This window comes from Seriola aureovittata, chromosome 14 (assembly GCF_021018895.1).
Source record: "Seriola aureovittata isolate HTS-2021-v1 ecotype China chromosome 14, ASM2101889v1, whole genome shotgun sequence".
Lineage (NCBI taxonomy): Eukaryota > Metazoa > Chordata > Actinopteri > Carangiformes > Carangidae > Seriola > Seriola aureovittata.
In genome coordinates this window covers 19,915,479-19,938,995 of record NC_079377.1, presented here as the reverse complement: position 1 = coordinate 19,938,995, position 23,517 = coordinate 19,915,479, and the positions used below count along the sequence as shown (strand labels likewise).

The following is a 23,517-nucleotide window of genomic DNA, read 5'->3' as shown; positions in this document are numbered from 1 at the left end:
TTGTTGTTTGGTTTTGTTCTATCACTGAAAAGTGGCAACATAGAGCTGGAAAAATAAATAAATAAATAAATCACTCTGGATGCTCTAAGACCACCCACAAAGTTAAAATCCAATTCTGAGTCAGTGGGAAAAAGGCTGATCAAAGACCTGCAGCGACTGCTGTCACCTCAGAGTTTTTTGTCCAAGCAAAAACAAATAGCAGAAATCAGGTGACACACAAACCTGCGTCACACGTCTTTCTTTCTGTGTTACTGGTCCCTGAAGCAGAGAACTATGTGACTGGCAGGTAATAAGAGCTGGTTGTCAATAAATGTTCACACACACCCACACACAAACACAGTCAAAGAGTTCAGTCAGAAACACACACACAGTCCCAGGATACAAAGAGGAGTAAAATGATCTTTGAAGCTGGTCACAAAACACACATGCACAAACAGACCTGCAGAGAGCTTGACCAGGTACTTTGACACGTCTGTTGACGTAGCATTTTCATCTCCAGCGATGTACAGAGCGTAACTCTGAGAAACAAGAGGAACACACAAACAAACACAAAGAGGAAAGATAAGAAGCAGGGATCATTTGTATAGAGTCAAAACCTCGACTTCTTAACATGAAGGTTTTTGGAACTCAAATATCCGGTGAATGAAAAAAACCTTTAAGATTATACGTCACCACAGTTTCAGCTCTTGTGTGAACTGCGATGATCTAATGTGATCAATACTCTTGTATAATTCAGGTTGAACACTAAATAAGCAGGGTCTCTTCTGTTTTTTTCTGTCTATACTTTGGAGATGATGAAATCAAGACACATTGGTAAAATGAAAAAGTGGAATCTGAAGAATGGGACTGAAGATACTGGCTGCAAGGAAGAAAATGTTTAAGGGTATGTGTCTGTATAGTGTTTTTTTTCCAGAGCAAGAGCCTCTTTCTTTCAACTGTTCCCAAAGCAGTGAGATCACATGTAGCTGCATGTGGCCACCTGGAGAAAGGTGCTGCACAAAGGATCTATTTTTCTGAGCACTCCGCCTTTTTTGTGCGGCCGTGCTCCGGGTGCTTCTAGTTGAAAATCTCAGAATTTAGAGAGAAAGGCGCTAGTGTTGTCAGTGTAGCTCCCTTTCAGGCAACCAATCAGATGGGGCGGGAAATTGAGAAGAAGCTTGTTCTGGAAAAGCTGTATGACATGTGAGACTGCGTGGGAGCAGATCGGCCGGACACTGAATGCTGCTGGCGAGTGTTGTGCTTTTATCACTGTATCATTAACAATGTCAAACAAATAGTAATAAAAAGCAAAGTGGCAATCCTAGTCTATCATACATACATCATAGATGTGGTGGTGATATGTTGTGAAGATATTGTTGTCATAGAAACAAAACCCACATTCAGCGCTGGGATGAAGCATTCCCAAGTACCTTTCCCAACACTTCTCTGCCAGAGAAAAACACTAACACTGACACACGCACTAACTCAGGCATTTAGAATTAAAGCAAGGTGAACCACAGGGTTAGCTCATAAGCCATTTCTACTATAATAGCATTACTCTTCTACTGCAGACCCTGGCAAATATTACATCCATCACACTATAAACCTGCAAAGTGTATGAGGGTCAAAACAAAGTCTAGGTCCAAGAGTAAACAAAAGCATGCACAAACAGCACACGTTCACACAGAAGTGAGTAAAAAGGCTGTAGAGGCCCCGTCTGTTTGTTTCAGGCTGTCCAGTACTCCGCCTTCAAGAACAGTGTTGTTGATATGAAGCCAGCATTATCCAACTGCAAGCTGCAGTGTCTGCAGGGTCAGACCTGCTGGCCAGTGCAACCTGCGCCACCTATAGGCAAAAAGATTTACAGCAACAGCAACTGCAAATACAGATACTGATGCCGTCCCTCCACACAGACTAATGCCTGTCTCTGGTGCTGACTATTTTAAGTGTCATTTTAGGTGCTGTTGTAATCATTTACATACCTGATTTATGGTAGAAGAAGCTGCTTTAAAATTAGTCTAATGCAACATACATTTTCACAGAAACAGAGACCAACTTATTTTAAGACCAAAAAGCGTAAAATGTTAGCCACCTTTCCCCTAGTTAGCCTTGGTTTCCATGGTAACATCCTGCAGAGTTTGGGAAGCAGATTAAAAATTTTTATCATGCCATGGACCAAAACATCACTGGTCAATTGACAATAAATTCACATTCACCTCTGTGCCTGGAGTGTTTGTCACTACACATACACAAACTGGGGCCAAGTCGTCACCTCCGTCATCATATAGAGGAAACGGTAGGAGGTGAGAAATAAGACTTGTTTTCAAGTGTCTTTCCTTCATTTCTAAGCAAAGGTTGAGTCCATCAGCCCCGCACACACACATGAATGTGCACTACTCTAACCACACCTTGACGTACTTGCTCTTTATGTTCAGAAAAAGAATCACAGACATGCTGCACAAACAGATTATCTGACCATGTCTCAATCAAAGCTGAACTCTTTACCCTCACTATCCATCTCTCTCACACACACACACACACACACACACACACACACACACACACTCAGCAGAAAGCCTGGGAGCAGGTGGAAAATTGACTTTACAAAGACCAACACAAACTCTTAAACGTTAAGAGGCAGACATCAGCTCGACCCCCTAAATACTGCATCAATTCTGACAAATCAAATCTGCTCTTACAAAAATCATCATCGCTACTGTGAAATGTTTAACTTAACCCCCACTCTTTGTGTCTTGTAAAATTATTAAAATACATTGATTGATTGACGTCCCGGTTTAAAGATGTTTGTGTGATATGGGTGAAGTGGAAAGTAAGTCCCGTTTTCTTTTGTATTGTACAAATTACCATGATTTAAAAACAGCTAATTTTCCATGAAATTGCTTGATAAAACCCTGATATATTCTGGTGTGATCAAATCTGTGTTTAAATTTACGTGAGATTTTGTCTCAAAAACCTGGAAAAGAAGGCAAGATGGACAATGTCATTAAGATTTACTATATACATGATTTCAGTCTGCCTCTTCAGTTTACAAGTAGATGAAGCTAAAATACCAGCAACAAATGGCAGAATATAACCCAGTTTTAGGAACTTCAGTATCATAATTTTCATAATTTTCCCCTTCAATATCAAGATAATTTGTTCCAGTTTGTGCGTTTGCACATTTGAAGGGTATGGTTGGTCAAGATTAAGTGACAGAAACAACAATAGCAAATTCACAATAGTGACTTTAGTTCAAGTGCTTAATCTTAGAAAACAAAGAGGTTCTTTGGTCGTACCAGAACCAGCAGCCTGGTCCTCTGACAGATGCCGGGCAGGTAAGGGATAGGCGGCACCTCTTCTCCTCTCAGACAGCTACTGAGCCAGCTGAACACACAGGGAGGCTCCGCCCTCAGGAAGGAGGGACGCTGCATCTGTCCAATCAGAGCTGACGACGGACACGTGAGGATGAGGGAGAAAAAGATGAGGGGGTGAGGGGATGGAGAAGGACAAAAAGGAGAGGAGAGCGATGACAGAGTGTGTAAGGAACACAGAAGTTGGGGTGGAAGTGAAAACAAAGAAAGATGGAGGAAGGAAAAGGGAACGAACACGATACGGATTTTGAAGACAGAGAGTGAGGGAGGAAAGAAGGAAGCAAAGGAGGAAGGAGATGACAGAGGGAGACAGTAAATTATATAAATAAATAATGTTGAAACTGTTGATTCAGCTTAAAGGATGAGGCTGGTGATATTCTGTATTTTTTACAGGTGTAGATAAGATAAACAGTGGTTACAGGTGGAACTTCACCAGTACTGACTGATTACGTTTTAGGTGCCTGTCCTGTTGCGTCCACTTGTCCACAACTTGTGTATATTCACTGTTTAAGAGTTGTAGTGCAAGAAATCCTGGACGTACAAAGGAACCCTAGAGCTGGCCTTTATCAGCAGCAGAACATCCAGCCTTATCTGTGCCACTACAACATGTCTTGTCTGTTTCCTGACTTGATGCAATTATTAAACTATTAAACAGGTCTTACCCTGGTCTATGAGGCAGCTCTCAGTGAAGCCACTAATTAATGAAGGGTAGTCTCTCCAGTACAGATCCACATATTCATCCAGCTGGAGGTCTCTGCAAATAAAAACAAAACAATAAATATTATTATTCCTCTACAGCAATGACTCCATGTACATGAACACATCACATCCTGAAATCTGGAGGACCTTGAATCAAATCTAAAAATGGCTCTACATTCTCCAAGAGCATCTATGGCATTTAAGTTGTTCTTGAGCAGCAATTACACACATACCCAGAGTAATTAACAGCTGTGAGTCATTACCACTCTGCTTATGTCAGATAATCAATAGCTTTTAATCCTGGTACCAAGCCCCGACTTCCACACAATCTTCAGATGTGTGTGTATGTATGTGAAATAGTTCATGTGTGTACAGTTATTCAACTGTGTAAAACTGATGCAGGAACTCACATGTATTCCTGTAAAACTCCTCAATTCCCTTTTATACTTTTGTATGATCCAGTTACGTTGTGTTTCTTTATATATACATATACACATATTTATGGTTATTTGTTTATTTATTTATTTATGTATTTCTTACCAATTCAACATAATGTTTTAAAGCTTGTAGCTTTTGATTGTTTTGTGATTAATAGAATAGTTTTATTGCAACTGAATTGAATGTAAAAAAAAAAAAAGTAATAATATTCAGTTTTCTTGTAACTATTTCTATAACCTTCCCTGTACAAGGAATTTTATGACAGGAAATATACTTTTGTTACAAGCAAAGCAATGGGACACTATATGTCGAGGCTGCATTTTGTGGTGGTCACATCACTGTATATTTGCATGAGAACCTGATATTCTCTTTATATAACTGCTTTGAAATCTGTTACATGAGATTTATTTTTCAAAAATTGTAATAGAAGGATGTCTGGCAAGAATTAAAATCAGTTTCTTTCGAAAATATTTTGAGATAAAAAGGTTTAAAAAATGTAATCACTCCCAAACAATATCTGATAATACACTCAGGATCACCATAAAGTCTGATAAAGCAGACAGAGTGTAATAAATTGCACCATACTTCACAACAGCCCACACACTAACCAACACAGGCCAATTACTCTGTAGAGCGCTTCACTCTCCCACTCCACCTATTCTGTTAATGTCATTGCCACCAATCACAGCGGTCACTTGACAACCTGTTCAAGTTTATTTCTAAATACACACCACTAAAGAGCCTTGATTACAAACAAGCTTTCCACTGAAAACAATGAACCATCTGTTCACCTTTTCTTCTCATGGTAAGAGTTCAACGTAGTTGGTGGTTGGGAAAAGTAGACCAGGTTTTCTTTTGTTGTGATAAATGTCGCAGGTCTGTTCTCTGTTTTGTAACCTTTATGTATTAAAGTAACAGTTCTTTCTTTTTTTGCCATTTCATATTCATTCAGTGTTATGTGAGCATCCCTTTAATCCCATTATCAAGTTGTACAGCACAGTACAAACACTGCACTTGCCATAAGTTATTTACTTTCCTCCAAGCAGCTAATACACACACACACACAAACACACAGAGCAGTGGTTACCTGGCCAGCTGCTGCAGCAGGCAGACCAGTGACGAGGCTCTTGCTCTCTGCAGCTCGTCCAGCTGCAGCTCCTGATAGAGCAGATGGAGAACGTAGAAAAGTGCAGGAATGTGGGGGAAAAGAGGAGCTGAGCTGTCCAACTTCAGAGATGAACTGGCGGGAGAAGACACCTATGACAAAGGAAGAAAAGATGATGAAGGGAATACAAGGCAAACGTCAGTGTACAGAAGTAGTGATGGGAGATACTGTCTCTGTATGATGTAGCGGTAAATTTGTAAATTATCGATCATTTAGACCAGTGATTTCCAACCTTTTTGTTTGACGTACCCCCACAGCTCTGTCAGATGAGCTCCAGTACCCAATTATCATTGTATTGATTTTAAACTGGATCATATTTTCCTCCGTTGATGTATAATGTAGGTTCGGTCTCGTTTACAGCAGTTTTGGTTGTTTTACTGATCACTATTGATTTCCACTCCACACCGTCACTTACTAACTAGTTCCCACACACTGCAACTTGCAGAAGGTGGTGTTCTACTGACACAGATTGGTGGATAAATATACTAAAGATTAGCCTCACAGCAATATGTAACCGTATTTGATGCAATACATTTTTTTGTATTTTATAAACACAAACGCGTGGATATATACACTCAGTTTTATTACCTACCTACCTAAAATGAATGCAGTCTGATACCACAGTGTAGCAATAATCCTACTTTCAAGAAGGTTATAATGTTCTACTTTTGTTCAAATTGTTTAACAGAGGGGTTGATTCAACTAGGATACCTTTTGTTTTTTGACTTTCATTCATATAAATGGGTTGGACAAAATAATGGAAACACCTGTCGGCATGACAAACCACCAGGAGGAAAGATAATTACTCTATGCAACAACATGAGGAGGGGGAGGAGATAAGGAGGAGGAAGGGTGGATGAAAACATGCATCAACAAAGATGCAGCTGAATCTACACAACATCAAGTCTTACCAAACAAATTGCATCATATCCATCATGAGCTAACCAAACTTTGCAGAACAAACAAATCAAATCAAACAACAATCACCAAACAGCTCTGCCCGGACTGAGATACATACAGAAGACAGGCCCTCAGTTTCTGTGGTGAGAGTATTGTTGGAGCCACTGGAGTCCAATGGACCGCAGGCAGTTTGGAAATTCATCTGACGGTGGTAATGAGACCCCAACAAGTAGTCCCAGTCCTACAGAGAGAGGAGTTAAAAGCCAGCATGAAGGTGGGTTAGCTCTCTCACCAGTTACAGAACATGCAGACATTTCAAAGAATCTTATACACTGTATGTATTGTAGCGTAAGTTCAACGGTGAACCATGTGGAACACAGAGCTCAGAGGTCACGGGCTGACAGAGTCAACAGTGTGCTTTTAACTGACTCATGCAGACGCATACACAGAGAGCACAGCCTGAGCCTCCAGCTGATTGTCTGTGTTCTCATCAGAGAAAAACATGACATGTCAAATGTCAAACAGAGATACCACCTCGCGGATGTATGCCTCCGCCAACAAGCAAAGATGCAGGAAATAAGTTCACAATCTCTCCCTCCCTTAGTTACAGCGCTGAATAATAGCCAGAAGTGTTTTTGCGGAACATTATGATGTCACAGTGAAGTTGACCTTTGACCATTTGGATATTAAATGTCATCACTTCATAATTTTTTCCCTCTCAGACATTTGTGTTTAATTGTGCCTTAATTAAACACAAACACGCCAATAAGGTTTTTTGTGAGGTCACAGTGACCTTTGACCACCAAGTTCTAAGCAGGTCATCCTTGATGGTGAAGTCCAAGTAAATGTTTTTGCCAAATCTGAAGATATTCCTTCAAGGCATCACTGAGATATCGCATTCATGAGAATAGGACATACAGACGGACAGATAACCTGGAAGCATAATGCCTCCAGCCCCGACTGTCGCTGTCATGGAGACATGAAAAGAGCGAATATGTGTGTGTGTTTAGGACCTTAAGAAAGACTACAGGTTATTTTCTCTGTTATGTCACTGCTATTTCAGAAACACACTTAAAGTGTTATTATAGTACTTTATTATTATTATTCATTTATTTTCTCACCCACAGGAAATTACAGAGAGCAAAATGATTTCTCTAACTGACTTTCCATGCCACATGAAAATGGCTGCTAGATTTGTCTCTGTTTAATTTAAATTATTTTATTCAATAGCTATGCTAAATGTTTCAGGCTCTCTTCTAATGTCAGGGAACTCCTTTAACCACCAAATGTGTTAATATTTCTTCAAAACCTAGAAACTTTCTGACGAGCTGAAAGATTTGTTACAGTAGTTGAGATACTGACAAATGAAGGAATGAAAAAAAGCTTTACTTTTCAAGGTGGTGCACAGTCTAGTCTTTCCCACAAAGGTGCAATATCCTTCAGAGATTTCAAATCTACAAGTAAACATCAAAGTAGTGCTAACTGTGCCACAAACATCACAACAGATCATACTTCAGTCACACACCTCATCAGAGCCTCCATCAGAGGGACGAGCCTTCTTGGCTGCAATCACTGGAGAGAGAGGCACTTCAAAATGCAGCTGCGGAAAGGGGGGGGGGGGGGGGGGGGGGGACACAGAGGGCAAGGTCACGACACATGAATTAGTGATCAAAGCTAAAACATGGTTTTACAGGTTTAGAACACAAAAGACTTCTACAGATGACTTACATTTCTTGTCCAAGTCAGGCGCTCAGTGTTGTAACCCATCAGTGTCATGAAACAGGTGACAAACAGGTTCCACTCTGCATGGGCACTGGGACCCCCAGGGGCGTTGTAGATGTTATACCATTTCACCAAAACCTGCATGATAACATGAACAGTCTTCAAAATTGAATTTTTTACTTGACTTGAAAATTAAATGCAAAAAGAGTTTCTCAATTACCACAAACATTATATGTATTATAACAGCAAATATATCAATTTAGATGTATGTCATTTTAAATAAAACAAGAACATAATAATTCAGGCCTGGTATAATGGTTACTTTACATAGCAGACAGAACATCTGGCTGCATTGTGCCACCGGTTCTCTTAGTCTCTCTGCACACCGTAACATGTTCAATATGTGCAGGTCACTTAAAAAACAACTATGCCTGCATGGTATTACTGACATATGATAGAGAATGGCCAAGCCAGCATCAGTTTGTCTGCAGGTGTCTAAAGAAGTATCCATTCAGCCTGATGTGGTGTCTTTTTGCACTGTTTCCAGAATTAACCATCAATTCCACAAACCTTCATGGCAGCTTCCTTGGGCAGAATTAAACGAATGGCCTGAAGGCATTTCCTCACTGAAATGAATTAAAAGGAGAACAGGAATAGAAAAGGTGACAATGGAGAAATACAAGAAATTTAAAAAGGCAGTGGGAAAGGATGTACATATCGGGGGGAAAAAAACAAGTGTTAATGGTTTTGTTGAAGTCCCAAGTTCTTATTCATATTACTTTAAAAAGGAACAATTATGGGATTCTGATGGACCAGGGCTTTGTAAGAGAAGAGGATGAACAGCACTTGAAAAATAAAACTTAATTCAGTTTAAACAGCCTCTTCTACTTAAGATCGGAAAACAAAAGAGGAAATTGAAAAAGAACCACCACTATGACAGTAATTAGTGTTACTGTTTCTCCTAACAACTCTGACCAATCAGATTCCTAATCAACGTCACCAGGCTATCTTAATTGGACATCCAGAGAGGGAAAGGTCAGGGAAGAGGAGGATAAATGCCATTTCATTAGAGGGAGAAAGCCTCGTCTGTAGGATCGATTACTAAATAATGGGGAGCAATGCATGGCAAAGACACAAAGGCAGGTACACACAAAGCAGACAGTCGCACTCACACAGGAAGGCTTTAAAAAGATAAATAATTTTTTGTTTTTAAAAAGGTGAGATTTAACAAAAGCTGGATGTGATTAAGAAACTTCATTCATTCATTCATTCAAAGTTCATGGTCTGAGCAGATGTTGATATTTGAACTGATCCAGGGACCCATTAGAGGGTAAACAACCCAAAAGAAAAGATGTAGCAGGTGACCTCTTTAATTGGTTAGAAAGTAAAATTTGTCAGTGTCATGTATATTAATTATTAAGTACTTGGTCATTAACTAGTTTTTGCATTTAAGTCCCCGCAGCTGCAGTAGCATAATTTTCAAGCTTTCCATTTAACCAGCTGGATGAACTTTTCTACCACCAACAAACAATCAAAAGCAGGTATCTGTTACATGACAGAATGTCTGGCATGGAAAAACTAAACTTTACAGAATTATAGTCTGGGTCAAAAGAAGCTTCACTGGCAGATACCGTAACAAGAATGATGATGTGGTAAAACCACATGCAGAGGTTCCCATGTATTACCCATATTATAATATTTCCCATGTGAGTAGCTCTTTACATTCCACTCTTATTCTTCCAGGAGTTAATTATTTACATGTCTTAAAGGGTTCATTTTAAACCTATTAAAAGGCAACACATTGAAACTTCTCTGATGTAGTGGGTTAATCATTATCAGTGGTGTGTGTGTGTGTGTGTGTGTGTGTGTGTGTGTGTGTCTGCCTTGTAATGGCATCCTCAATACATCAAGATTATACGTCACTGCGTAACAACATAGGGCAGCTCTCAAACCTAATTTCCAGGACTTAACTGCTCTGACTCAGCCCTGTGTGTGTGTGTGTGTGTGTGTGTGTGTTGTGTGTGTGTGTGTGTGTGTGTGTGTGTGTGTGTGTGTGTGGTCTCATAAAAAAAAAAAAGTACACATTTTAACAACAGAAAGCATTACTGACCAACAGCGGTGACGCAATGTCGCAATATGAATGGGCTCTGTATATTTCTGGATCCATCTTACAGGTGTGTGCGTGTCTGCGTGTTCGTGTACTTGTATGGCTACAATACAAACGTTTGTGTGTGTGTGTGTGCGTGTTTCTCACCCAGCTCTGAGGTAGCAATCTCTGGGATAGAGATCCTCAGCATTGTGCCACTATTTAGTTCCTAGACAGAGAAAGAGATTGTACATAAATTTAATTTATACAATTCAGTTCAGTTTCATATCAGTGCGGTATAACTGGATCAACGACAATAAGCAGAGCTGAGTGCTGAGAGTGTCTTTGACAATACATTATCTACGGTAAATCCTATACTATAAATCTAGAATCAGCCGACAGGAGCAGACATTTTGATTTGTCATAGGATGAAAAGGACATGTGTTACTAATAACATTAACCCTGGCCCTGATCTAGCATATCTGGAAAAAGGCAGTTGGCATACTCAACATGAAATTTGCATGAAATGGGGTTTTACACTATGGACTTGACACAAAAATGTTCCACATCTAAAACCTGAATTATCACAATTTATAACGTACTGCAGCTAAAAGAATCACATCCGAATTTCTGAGGACTGAAGTCTGATAAACACCTGCAAACACTTACAGGTTTTGCAACATCTCACCTCACAATAAACATCCTAGAGAAATTTCTGAATAACATTTTTAACTGAAGGAGCAGCTCTCATTTTTTTTAAGATTCCAAATAATTATTATTTAAATTATTTTAGAATAGTTGATTTATAGAGGAAAACCCGAACATGACATCTTGTTACTTTAATGTCATATTTTCTCCAGTTCGGTCGGCCCCGTTCTCGTCATCATTTCACTGCACAGCTGAACCGATTAGAGAACCACTAATGAGTAAATAAACCTTCGATCTGACAACACACACAGAGTAGCCTGCGCTTTGACAAGTCCAGTGAGCGACATTAACAACCAGTGTCCAGACTGACTCATCCATTTCTAGTATGATTTTCCTTTTAATTTCTGCAGTGTGTATCAGAACAGCAGCTCCCTAAAACCACACTACATCTTGTCCATAACGACAAGTGTGGGATCAACCAGCAAACTTTAATGAGTCCTGACACATAACTACTATCAACTGAAAACTTCCAGACTTCACTTCACAGTTATTTTGTTATTCTGGTGGACAGCTTTGGGCAAATTCTGTCAACATTAAGTCCAGTTAAGTCAGAAAGAAATTGGAAAAAAACAAGAAGTTTTCTGATATACAGTAGCACAAACCTTTTGACTAAAGGTCACAAGCCATTTGATTTGTCTTCTTGAAAACACACACACACGCACACGCACACACCCCTACCAGAGTGACCCTGTTGCAGACGGGGTCCCGCAAGGCATGGATGTAGGGCATGGCTTGTTGGAAGCTGTAATCTTCCAAAAATGACGCTTCATGGTGTTTAATGTTTGGACCCCTCAGCTCACACACCGGTGAAGGCATCACAGCCTGGAGGACAGAGGAGAAGGAGGTGAGATAAAGCAAAGGTATAATGTGTCTGAGAGGTTATTTCCTTCAAGCAGCAGAATGGAATAATTATAAAACAGGAAACCAAATCAGGCCTCCATGTTTACTGTGACAGATTATCTTGCTCTGTGGAAATTGTTTCTCAGACAACAGCAAGAAGGGAAACTGATATTTTCAACAATAAAAAGTGTGTGCAGTGTGCAGATAATATGAGGCTTAATGCACAGAGGGAAAGATAACCTGAAAAAATACATTATTACAAAAAATACCAAAATCAAATTATTAAATCTATCTATGTGAACAATATGAACAATATGTTTTCAACACATAGCAGTACCTCATCCAGTCTTGAAAGGTACCTACTACCAGTGTTAGCCGGCGTGCTAATGTTTTCGGCCTGCATGCTGACGTGAGGGAGGTGGTTGGTCAGGCTGAAGGTGGGCGACAGGAGACCGGGGACAAACACCTTACTGACCTAGAGGAACACCAAGAAAGCAATTGTATGACTTCAACACCCAGTAATAACACTTTTACAACCAGAAACCTCCAATAATTGTTGTTGTATCAACAGGTTAGAGTCCGTCCTTACCCTGGTGACTCCTGTGTAGAGAACCAGACTGCCACAGGCCTCCAGAACCAGCATGGCATCTATATTCTGAGAACCAAAGTTTAGAAACATGTTGAGGGCTGTTAATGACAATTATTTTCATTACTGGTTAATCTCCCTATTATTTTCTCAATTAGTTGATTAATCATTTGGTCTATAAAGTGTGGGAAAAATCAAGTCAACATATCTAAATCACTTGTTTTGTCTGACCACCAGAACAAAACCCAAAGATTTTCAGCAAGGTTCATTCACATTTTTGGCAAATTGATTTCCAGGACTTTAAGACCAGTTTTCGTGACATAACATTCTGCGATTTCTCCGTATGCATGAAAAGTACATATAATAAATGAACCTACTTGATCTACATTCAATTAGGGCTGAAGCTGATGCATCTCCGTAGCACCACAACGCTTTTGGTACTAACAATGCGACAAAAAAAATTGCATTTCCTGCGATTTGGATATTGCACTTGTCCATATTGCGATTTTGATTAATTGTGCTGCCCTAATTTTAACCTATATCTTCTGTGTTCACAGTAATTCTCATAGATCTTCATTGATGAATCTAACGATGATGATGTTCAACTCCTCTGAGGCAGAGACTTAGCTCAGCTAAAAATACACACACTGGTTTCTGTAGGTAATGGGAACAACTAAAGACCTAATTATATCTTATGGAAGTCATAAACATCCGCTTGCATTAAAGAGGATACAGTAAGGCCTCCTACATAATGTTCATGACTTCCCACACTACAATTTGACGTTAAATAAATATGCTGATGCTACAGCCCAGACCAGCAATACAGCCAACCATAAAGATATCACAAATACAAAGACAGAATGAAAGCAGAGGAGTCTGTTTGTAAACGTTCAGAGCTGCATTGTTTTCTGAATCAGGCCCCACATACTGAATATTTCTATTATCATTTATCACAGTTTGCAGTGGCGGCAGCGTCAAAGAAACAGAAATACCACACTAACAACTATTTGCAGGGATATGAGATGTTCATTAGTCTCATATCAACACTTTCATTTGTGTATTTTTCAAATGAAGCACCAACTTTTGCCATCAATAAAACCTCAATGACCGTCGCTGTTTATTCTTCTTCTTCTTCTTCTTCTTAATAATTTACTTACTGAATAAACTAGATGACTGTGTGGTTATTGATTAGGAAACTTAAGTGTTACTATCCTTCAGTTCAATGTACCTGCAGAGGTTCTGCATCTTTAGCATTGATGGATGTGACAGAGGCGAAGATGAGCAGAGATGTGTCGTTGCTCTCAATAAACTTCACACATCTGTAGAGACAATGAAAAAGACGTTAAAATAGTGACCATCGGATTTTGCAGTGAATTTAAGTGGTTTGTCCAGTGTTGTACGTATTTTAGCGATCATTGTTTCCATAAGGATCGTTCAGTAGCTGTTCGACCGCTCTGCAGAACCTTAGATTTAAATAACTTTTTCAGTCTTGTTTTTATGGGCACCTTGATTCCATAATATTTAGCATGTGCATGCTAGTGTCTATTTCAAAAAGGCATTGTGTAAGAATACACTGTGTATGTTTGGTGACCTGAGCTGTTGATGAGACTCCACCAGGAAACAGAGGTAGCGGTTTTCACAGACATCAGAGGTCAGGAATACTTTAGACGCTTGGCTGCTCATCTCCCTACAAATGCAAACAAGTGAAGATTCATGTGTAAAAACAAGAGGAAAAAAAACAAACAACACAATAAAAATATTTCTTTAAAAAACTAAGGATTCAGAAATTATCTTTTGAGCTAGAAAAGATCAAGAGCTTCGATGATGATGTGAGAGAAATTAGGAGTACATAATTACAAATGTACTAAGATTAAATTAAAAGTGCAAAATTTTAAAGAAAATTATCTTACATAACACAACAGGGGATTTCTGGAAACAACGTAGGCTTACATTACTGAACTCGCCAGAACACGAAGTTGAAATCACATTAAAATAAAAAACTATCGATTACTCACTCTCAATAATTGCCCATCACTGGTATAAATGTATCATGGGCCAATACTGCATCTGTTTTCAGTGAGGTCCAGTCCTGGTTATTACCTGTGACAGCCTGCGGTGACCGTCTCACTCCACAGCTGCTCCATGCAGAGGTCAGGTATGATGGGTTCCATCTCTGGCACCAGCATCGTCTCATTGACCGTGCTGTTAGGGGAGGGAAACAAGCCATGGTGTCCCCTGGAGGACGGGCTGTGGAAAGACGTGTTGAAACGAGCCGCACCTGAAAAGGATGGAGCCGCCATGCCCGGGGAGTGGGCGCGGCTGAGATAGAAGGGATGGCACAAGAGAGAATAGTGTACAGTAGAGTTTTTGACCACTAGTGGTGTTGTGGAGCAATGTTTCAATGAGCAGATATTAAAACAGGTGGTAGGTAGGTGCATTTCTAACAACTGCAGGAGGAGATGAAGCAAATGTATGTAGCTGGCAAAAGACTGAACAAAGTAGATTTACAAAATAATTACTCTGAATTCTGCGTCCTTGCTGATCTTACCAGTTGTGCTAGTAAGGACTTATTTGGCTTTTATATGTAATGTCATTATTCTTCATCAGGCTTGAAAGTTCAGTTAGCAGCTGGATCTGCATCTTCAACTGTCCACTGGTCTCACATACGGCACATGTTCTCTCAATTGTTTCTTTTTTAAAAAATGTGTCTCTTCACTTTGAAATCAAACTCACCTGAGAGCAGCCATGTTGGATATACTAGGGGAATGAACACGGGAGTGTATTCCTGGTGAGGACGTCATGATTCTGCTCTGGTGGCTGTGCAGAGCGCTGTAGTGGAGAGGAGAGCCGGTGCCAACAGGACAGCTAGAAGCAGAAAACCAAGGTCATGGGTCAGACAACAGCCAGGGGGCCACAGAGGGTCAATATTAGCAACAAATCAAACCATAATTGCAGCTCTATGCGTATACACTTTCATTACCTTGTTCCAGTACCAGAAGCGAGCCCGGCTGGCCCACTCCCACCAGGGGAGTCCAGGCGGGAGATATTACGGAGGTGAGAGGTCAGGAAGCCTGAAGCTATCAGACCCAGTGGTGTGCCGACTGGCTCTGCTGGACACCGCAGGACTGTAGAACGCTCCTGATGGAGGTAAGAGCTTAGGGACAGGTAGACTGTGTGTGTGTGTGTGTGTGTGTGTGTGTGTGTGTGTGAGATCACTTACATCATGTGTGACCTTGCGCAGGGCCCAGACAGAGTGTATTCCCTGTACAGTGTCATATGAGACAACTATAGAGGGCTGACAGCAGCTGAAAAGTATCTTCATGGTGGAGTCAGACGCATACTGCACACGTGAGCCTTCAAAAAGGCCTGGAAAATACACACACATAGATTACTCATTCGTGGGGAGAGAGACAGAAAGCATTTGTAATTGTGTGTGTCAAACCTGAGGGCTTACAGACTACTGGTGCAATCTCGTCTAGAGGATGCAGCATGCTGAACAATGTGGGCAGAGGTTCCCTGTAGGAGAAAAAGAGCTCAGTGCCTCAGTAAAAAGCTAGATCACAATGGTGTGTGCATACATGAGTGTGTGACTACAAGGCCGTCTTTAATGCAGACACACGTGATCAAATTTTGAGCTTAGATCTGTTTGCCTGCATCTTTGCCATGTGTGTTGGCGTGCAGAGTAAGTGCGTACCTTGGGGGGGCGAGTTGTGCGTCAGCTGCTGTGTTTTTTCGTTCCAACAAAAGTCCAAACTTGGTCGCCCAGACATCTGAGACCTGGAGGAAATGATAGGTTGGACAAGAGAGACACATTTATTACATATTATTGCATAATTATGACGGCAATCATCTTTAATCTTTCAATTTTATTTGATAAATTAACACTAAAAACATCCAGCATATATGTAAACGAGACACAGCTAGAAAATTTGATTGTCAGACAATATGACTATGACTCTTCTGCCTTTTCTAAAATGGATAATCCTTTAAGAATTCAGTCCTTCATAAACAGGAAATGTAGCCAATATCAACAGAAGTGGTTGTTGATGCTCCAACTTCACTATTTCATGGCCCCAGAAAGCAGCAGCAACATGCAAGTTAAAACACGTTTATATGCAGAAACCCTTTAACATCATGTACATAATCTGCATACATCACCAACATGTTCATTAAAAGTGGGTGGCCAGTGGTGAGTTACACCAAAGAAAACCGGAGAGAGGAGAAAGGTTAATGATTCCGGCAAGCTGAAACCTAACAGACGCTTTCTGAGTTTCTCTCCTCGTCTTGACTCATATCCTGTGAAATAAAAGGTTACCAGTTTCCCTCACCTGGAAGGGTAGCGGTGAGATGAAATCTTTCCCGGTCACAGTGTGAACATTGACACAGCTACTCTGGAGGATACACACTGTTTGCTCCACTTCTTCCTCTGCAAAACAACATTAAAGACAGTGCATTTTCTTTATGAAACGCAACAGAACTAAACATAAATCAAAAGATAACTCGAAACAATATTTGCTTTTGAAATCTTTAAATTATACTGTACCATCTTTCTTGTTCTGAGGAACAGCAAAGTTACACCATAAGGCCTGTGAACAATAAAAGACTGCTTAAAATGTTTTGCCCGAAAAAGACCGCATTATATGATACAAGAAAACAATTCTTATTATGCTCGCTCAGATCCATCATCAGACACTAGAATGGCATTGGCGTTAGCTTGAATCTGAAAACAGGGTTTACTAACTGACCTGCTGCACTGGGCTGTCGACAGTGAAGGCCTTGTATACATTGGAGGCTTGGGTCCGACTGCCCTGGCTCCAAATGACCACATTTCCTGCTGTGTAGAGCTCCTCTTCGAACTCTACATCCTCCTCCTTGACTCCCATGCAGCCTTTCCTAAGCTGCCAGCATTCCTGCCAATCAAAAACATCCATTGGGTCAGCACAACAAGGAGTGAAATCAAAAATACACAAGTGATGCAACAAAGTTTGGTACTAAATGACTCAATTTGTGTAAAGCAATAATACATCTAATAGAGAACTAAATCCAAGTTCAATTTTACTTTTTTGTAATATCTATTTGTTTCTTTATGCACTACAATTGCTTTTATACTGTTTGGACAGAAGTGCTTGTATAGCTGGAATATTTGTATCATTATGTAAAAGCCATGCAATCTCACCCTCTCTCTCTCCTGCAGACTGACTTCCTGCAGGGACCCCACCAGGCCGGCGGCACCATCTGACGACCAGAGCTCTGAGGCAGGCTGGAGCTCTCTGAGTTGCAGGTTGAAGGCATTTGGATGGTTCCTGCAGTGCTCGCGGCCAAACGGGACAAACGACTGCAAATCCCCTGCGGCGATCATCGTGGCTGTCTCTTCATACACGACTTCCGACATGAGTTACAGATATCAGCATTATTTCTGGGAAGAATATGGGAAAAATGTTTGCAAATAAGTGAGTTTTTTTTCCCATTCACTGGTCACAGCACAATCTGATGAGTTTAATGTATTCTACCAGACATTTCACTGTTGTGCATGTAGATGAGATCATTTAGAGTGCGACAGGAGAGCAAAGGGGAGGAGAGAAAAGAGGTAGGACTCTTGAGACATAACTATACCAAGCCGGATCTAGCTTAACATATTCAAACTTTACTACATGGGAATAATATGTGCGGCCCTGAGCCAAGGTACAAAAAAAAGAATCAGAGGAGAGTAAAATTGAAACTTTTAAAAGAAGCTCAACTTAAATGTCAGAGAGGAGTGAAGGGGTGATCCCTTTCAAAACAAACAAATGTAGAAGTGCAGAAATTAGTTGATCAACAGAAAATTAGTCAGTTACTATTTTGATGCTCAGTTAATAGTTCTCATATTCAAGATTCTCCAATGTGATTAATGGCTGTGAAGGACAGAAAATAATTGGCAGATTAACTGGTAATGAGAATAGCTGCTACTTACAGCCTTAAACACGTGCATTTAAACTATAAACATTCTGAGCAGTTGTTGTCTGAATAATTTCTCTACTTCCACAACACTAGGTTAGCCAGCATGAAACAGCCCCGAACCAGGCGATAAATTAGCTGCATTCCTCCCATCCCATGACATTGTTAGAACCGTCAGAAGCCACGGTACAAAACCACATGTAATTCACTAAACAACAATTTGCAGTATTTATGTTATTTCTATCTACTTTTACGTGGTATTGTTGACTCTGCTAGCAACTACATGCTAGCAGATCCTCAACTTTAAGATCAGGCTAAATCAAAGCTCAGCATTTGACAGTGAATATGACGCTGTGGGTAAAATAAATAAAGATGTTGACAGTTGTTATGTGTTTGGCAGGTTAGCATTGGCATGCTAACGCTATATACGCATTGAGTACCGTTGATTTCTCCGGCACGATTAGCACGCAAGCTAACGTTAGCGTCAGCTAGCTTTGAATTTGAGACAATTTGGCCGCTAACCTGATAATAAGGAATAGTCTGGCTCTTGTCGCGGAGTCCTTGTCTTTCCCTTGTATGTGCCTCCACCGGCGGCAACATATAAACAACTCGGACCAGCAGCCAAACTGCGGATTTGGCTACAGCAGGTTTTCAAAAGAGCGCGGACATCTTTGCTGTCCCGACACCCTTTTTGTTCACGAGTCAGCCAATCAGCGGCGAGGAGCAGGGCAGGACAGCGCTGATTGGCTGCCTTTCATCCAGATGCTCCACAGTCACTCTTTCCTTGCTCCCCATATCTCTTCTGCTCCACCTCCCTCATCTTCTCCTGCCAGGGGTGGAGGAAAGAATTTGTTTATTAGATCGGACACTGCGCATGTTCAGAGGAATACATCATCATAGTCACATTTGTATACTTTAAATTAATGATTTAGTTTTGGCAACAATATTATATTCTGGCTATGGTCTGAGGTCACTGCACCTAAAAATAATATGTTATTTTATATAAACTCACCAATCACTTTATTAGGCTGGGTGGGGCCTCGCCTTGCTTTTAGAACAGCCTCAGTTCTTGGCTTGGATTACGCAGGATGTTGGAAACAAACAACCAAACACATGAAATCCTAGGATTTGCCTTTAAATCGTATAAATCTATTAAATTACAGTTAATTAAATGTATCAATCTAAACCTCTTGTAACAGTATGCTGAATTCAATAATATTAAGGTCATTTTAAATAAATTATGATGACATGATTATAAGAAGAGGCCTGAATACAAAGACCATATAAATTTCAAACAGTGATGTTTACTTGACTTTCAGACTTGATAATATGGTTAAATGTGGATGATATTAATAAATATTGTAGAGAGAATCACTGTCAACCCAATTAAGAATAAATAGGCTGATATTTATATGGGGAAGTGATGAGTAATTACCAGCATCTCTTTAAAGTCACACCAAGATTCAGACTCAGACAACAATTATTTAAGTATTTTACATTCTATTTTTTTATTAGATCATTATTTTTAGTTATCACTGTATCTTTATAATGTGATATGTACTAAGTTATTTGAAGAAGCAAGTTAAAAACAATATAATGTTTAGATCAACACTGTGATTAGCAAGTAGAATAAAATGTTATAATAATAATAATGTATATCCTATGCTACAAGGTAAAATCAAATCCATCCAAAATAAAATCAGGTTATCTACTATATAATGGGAGCATCTGATGTAGAATAAAGTTTGACACCGTTGACAGACTGCATACTGTACTGAATCATGTAACTCCTGCATCTAAGAAATCAAATTCAGAAAAAGGTGGTCATGAAAAATTATATCTGAGGGGTAAATCAGGAGTCTGGGTAGTGCAGGTGTTGATGGATATGATGGATGTCGCACAACGACACAGTATGATCTGACCGAGTTAGCTCTCCCTCACAATATCAGTGGAGCTCCCTGGGTGATCTGAGTGTGTGTCAGAGAGAGAAAGAGAGAGTGAGAAAGCTGAAGACAGAAAACACAAATGGGGAAAGTGTGTGTTCACAGGTATGAGTCAAACAGATAAAACAAATTATTGTAATAATTTTTCCGGATTCATTATTCCCTCTCTGACTCACACTTGTTCCTCTATCCTTCGTTTTGCATCGCTGTATCTTAAAATCAATTCAGTGATTGGAGGTGACATCAGTTTTAAGCTGCCTCTGTCCTTGAAGAGCTTCTTGATTTCAGATGAAAACATTTTGTGAAATTCAAACAGATGTTTAAAAATGATTTAGGGGGGAAAAAGCAACTGCCTTTAAAACATTTCAATCAGTTTAAGCTTTGATCTCTACAAATTATTTTCTTAGCTTCTACCAAGATGACCGAATGAATTTCTTGGGATTAACATGCTTTCCATCACAGACCCAGTGGCCTAATGGATAAGGTATCAGCCTCCGGAGCTGGGGATTGTGGGTTCGAGTCCCACCTGGGTCAATTACAATTATTAAACTCATTATACAGAACTTTAGACATATCTCATATTTAAAACTGTCACACAAAGAATCTATACTGTTACTATCAGTCTTTCTCAGTACACGTATACAGCACATCCATGAGGAAAAACTGGACAAACTGTTAATATGTCAGGAAACCAGGAAATAAACTTTAGAGCACTCCAACTCAACAACCATACAACCACGACAGACATCATCCTCACTTAGCCGCAGCAGGTTGGGTGTTTGAGGTGAGGTCATCCTGCCATAACAAGTGCTCAGATTTCATTACTGCAGGGCTGCTAAAGCATCCAGAGCAACAACCGTCTGTGGTGACGCACTGCAGCTGACTGGGAAGGGACAGTGATAGAGTCGCATTCTGGTGGTAGTGGTCGTACTTAGAGAGAAATGGCTTAAATAGAACAGCGAAAGAAGAACCTGCACAAAGACGATGCCCGCACGGTGACTTTAATCATTTGTAATGTTTTGGTCCATGTCTGACCTTGCTCAGGCACAAAGTTTACAAATGTATCACATAACCCTGTACGATCTAGTGTAATTCAATACTTAAACAACACATCCTACCTTTCTGAAGAGACCAACTGCAAGGTCATTTTTAAGTAATTAGTGGTTATGTTATGTAATGTTTTTAAAAGGAAATGTTTGATACTTATGTATACATAGTACATTACTCTAATGTATGTATAACTATAAAGGACCAACAGAGATATAATCAAACGGCTCAAAATGGCTCTTAAAATGTCTGCAGTGAAAAATGTGTGTATAGATAAATATTTTGCTGTGATCACACACTACTTTCCCTAGATAGATAGATAGAGAGATAGATAGATAGATAGATAGATAGATAGATAGATAGATAGATAGATAGATAGATAGATAGATAGATAGATAGATGGATGGATGGATGGATGGATGGATGGATGGATGGCGATTTCCCAAACATGGAAAGTAATGTAATCTGATTGGTCCCCATGAGCACCAGGCCGGTAAAACATGGATAGGGTTTTGCTAGTTAATGAGACCTAATGATGGAAATGTGTGTGTGTATGTATGAGTGTGTGTTGTGCTAATTAAAGTCTCTAGATGGCATTGCTGTACGTAATGTCTACCATGGGGCTCAATCCAGGCCAAATGTATTTATGTATTTAGTTAATTTAGGATGCAATGAAGATCTCTGGTGGTCTAATTGATCTGTACAGGAGGCCATACACCAAAAACAAGGCCTCCATTAAAGGAACCTCCAGGGAGCCAGGCTCCGGCTCTGATGATTTCTGTGGAGTGTGTGTCTATGTGTGAGTGTGTGTGTGTGTGTGTGTGTGTGTGTGTGTGTGTGTGTGTGTGTGTGAGATAAAGAGAAAAAACTGGAAGTAGTATAAAAGATGAGTCTCTGTTTGTGTTGTTACTGTGTTTGTTTGAAATTAAATACCAAACATTGAAAGAGCAAGTCTCCTGACCCGTAGAAAACTGAATCTGGTCCAGGGTTATGTGCAAAGATTAGTTATCATGAAGACCACAAAGTGACATTCACTTGCCCGCATGACATAGGAGCTGGAAGACTGGTGACGCATGCAGTGACTACCTAACAAGGGCTAGTTTGTGAACTGCTGTAGCTGGTGAACTAACTGTTTCCTGCTCCCAAAGCTTCTCTCTTACTTCCCCTGCAATCTTTCTTTTCCCAATTCCACCATTTCATTCAATAAAAACTTATTGACAAGGGGAAGTAAAGCTAACAAGCTTGCTAACGTCATCAACTAAGCACTTTAGCGCAGCTCGGTTGTTAATGGGACAATAACTTCACACAGTTCATTAAAACCATTTTTTTTCTACCATTGATTGATTCTCATAACTGTCTGCAAATAATTATTTTCTTTTGAGTAGCAGTTTTTACTCAACACAACGGGTTAAACAGAAGTGAACAGCTAACAAGCTATGATGGCTGCTTGCGAAAGACAACCAAAGTTGAACTCTATGCAAAACATCTGCACTGGTGCTGATTCACTTAACCGATTTAGAGGACCACGATGTAGGATGTAGGATTTAGTGACGTCTGGCAGTGAGGTTGCAGATTGCAACCAGCTCAACGCGCCTCCCCAACCCCTCCCTCTCCAAGTGTGTAGGAGCATCTATGGTGGCCTTCAGGATACGTAAAAACGTGTTTGGTTCGTCCGTTCTGGGCTATGGAAGAAACATGGCTGTGCAACATGGGGGGCTACTTGGAAGATGAACTGCTCCCTATTTAGATAAGTGCTCATTATAAGCTAATGAAAGTAAGAACGATTCATAGTTTATACACTAATGAAAACATAATTATGAATATTATACTCCCTTTCTACTGATAGCTCCCACTAAATCCTACACACTGGTCTTAAATCCCACTGTGTCTAGGCCTTACCTCCCTGTAAAATCCCCAACTGAGGCTTTTCTTGTCTCTTCTGTAAAACATCAACCAGATACAAACTGGTACAAAATTCATTCTTGAGCTTGGAAACAGCAGATGACAAAACAATCTCACCTCAGAATCCATTAGCTGCTCTCGTAAAAACGTGTAACTTGTTGGTTAAGTCAAAAGGAGCTGTAAACAGTTTGAGTTTG

General features: G+C 40.0%; 1 protein-coding gene and 1 non-coding gene across 3 annotated transcripts in view; one reads left to right on the top strand and one right to left on the bottom strand.

Moving 5' to 3' along the window:
- Window positions 1–19,103, bottom strand: part of anapc1 (anaphase promoting complex subunit 1) — a 49,761-nt gene extending 30,658 nt beyond the window's left edge. For both annotated transcript variants that reach the window (XM_056396142.1, XM_056396143.1), the window contains exons 1-25: window positions 18,951–19,103; window positions 17,671–17,910; window positions 17,240–17,404; window positions 17,038–17,080; window positions 16,823–16,920; window positions 16,189–16,271; window positions 15,949–16,010; window positions 15,715–15,860; window positions 15,475–15,632; window positions 15,228–15,359; window positions 14,595–14,813; window positions 14,086–14,181; window positions 13,723–13,813; window positions 12,498–12,563; window positions 12,246–12,383; window positions 11,747–11,890; window positions 10,529–10,589; window positions 8,845–8,900; window positions 8,281–8,412; window positions 8,078–8,152; window positions 6,671–6,793; window positions 5,575–5,744; window positions 4,013–4,104; window positions 3,276–3,424; window positions 440–518 (exon numbers count right to left, since the gene is read on the bottom strand). In XM_056396142.1, coding sequence (XP_056252117.1) covers window positions 440–518; window positions 3,276–3,424; window positions 4,013–4,104; window positions 5,575–5,744; window positions 6,671–6,793; window positions 8,078–8,152; window positions 8,281–8,412; window positions 8,845–8,900; window positions 10,529–10,589; window positions 11,747–11,890; window positions 12,246–12,383; window positions 12,498–12,563; window positions 13,723–13,813; window positions 14,086–14,181; window positions 14,595–14,813; window positions 15,228–15,359; window positions 15,475–15,632; window positions 15,715–15,860; window positions 15,949–16,010; window positions 16,189–16,271; window positions 16,823–16,920; window positions 17,038–17,080; window positions 17,240–17,404; window positions 17,671–17,886 — 2,794 coding nt within the window. In that variant the 5' untranslated portion in view covers window positions 17,887–17,910; window positions 18,951–19,103. The remainder of the gene's footprint in view (window positions 1–439; window positions 519–3,275; window positions 3,425–4,012; window positions 4,105–5,574; window positions 5,745–6,670; window positions 6,794–8,077; window positions 8,153–8,280; window positions 8,413–8,844; window positions 8,901–10,528; window positions 10,590–11,746; window positions 11,891–12,245; window positions 12,384–12,497; window positions 12,564–13,722; window positions 13,814–14,085; window positions 14,182–14,594; window positions 14,814–15,227; window positions 15,360–15,474; window positions 15,633–15,714; window positions 15,861–15,948; window positions 16,011–16,188; window positions 16,272–16,822; window positions 16,921–17,037; window positions 17,081–17,239; window positions 17,405–17,670; window positions 17,911–18,950) is intronic.
- Window positions 19,104–20,832: 1,729 nt separating this feature from the next.
- trnar-ccg (transfer RNA arginine (anticodon CCG)) lies at window positions 20,833–20,905 on the top strand. The gene has a single exon. It is a non-coding gene; the product is annotated as a tRNA-Arg (tRNA).
- The last annotated feature ends 2,612 nt before the right edge of the window (window positions 20,906–23,517 follow it).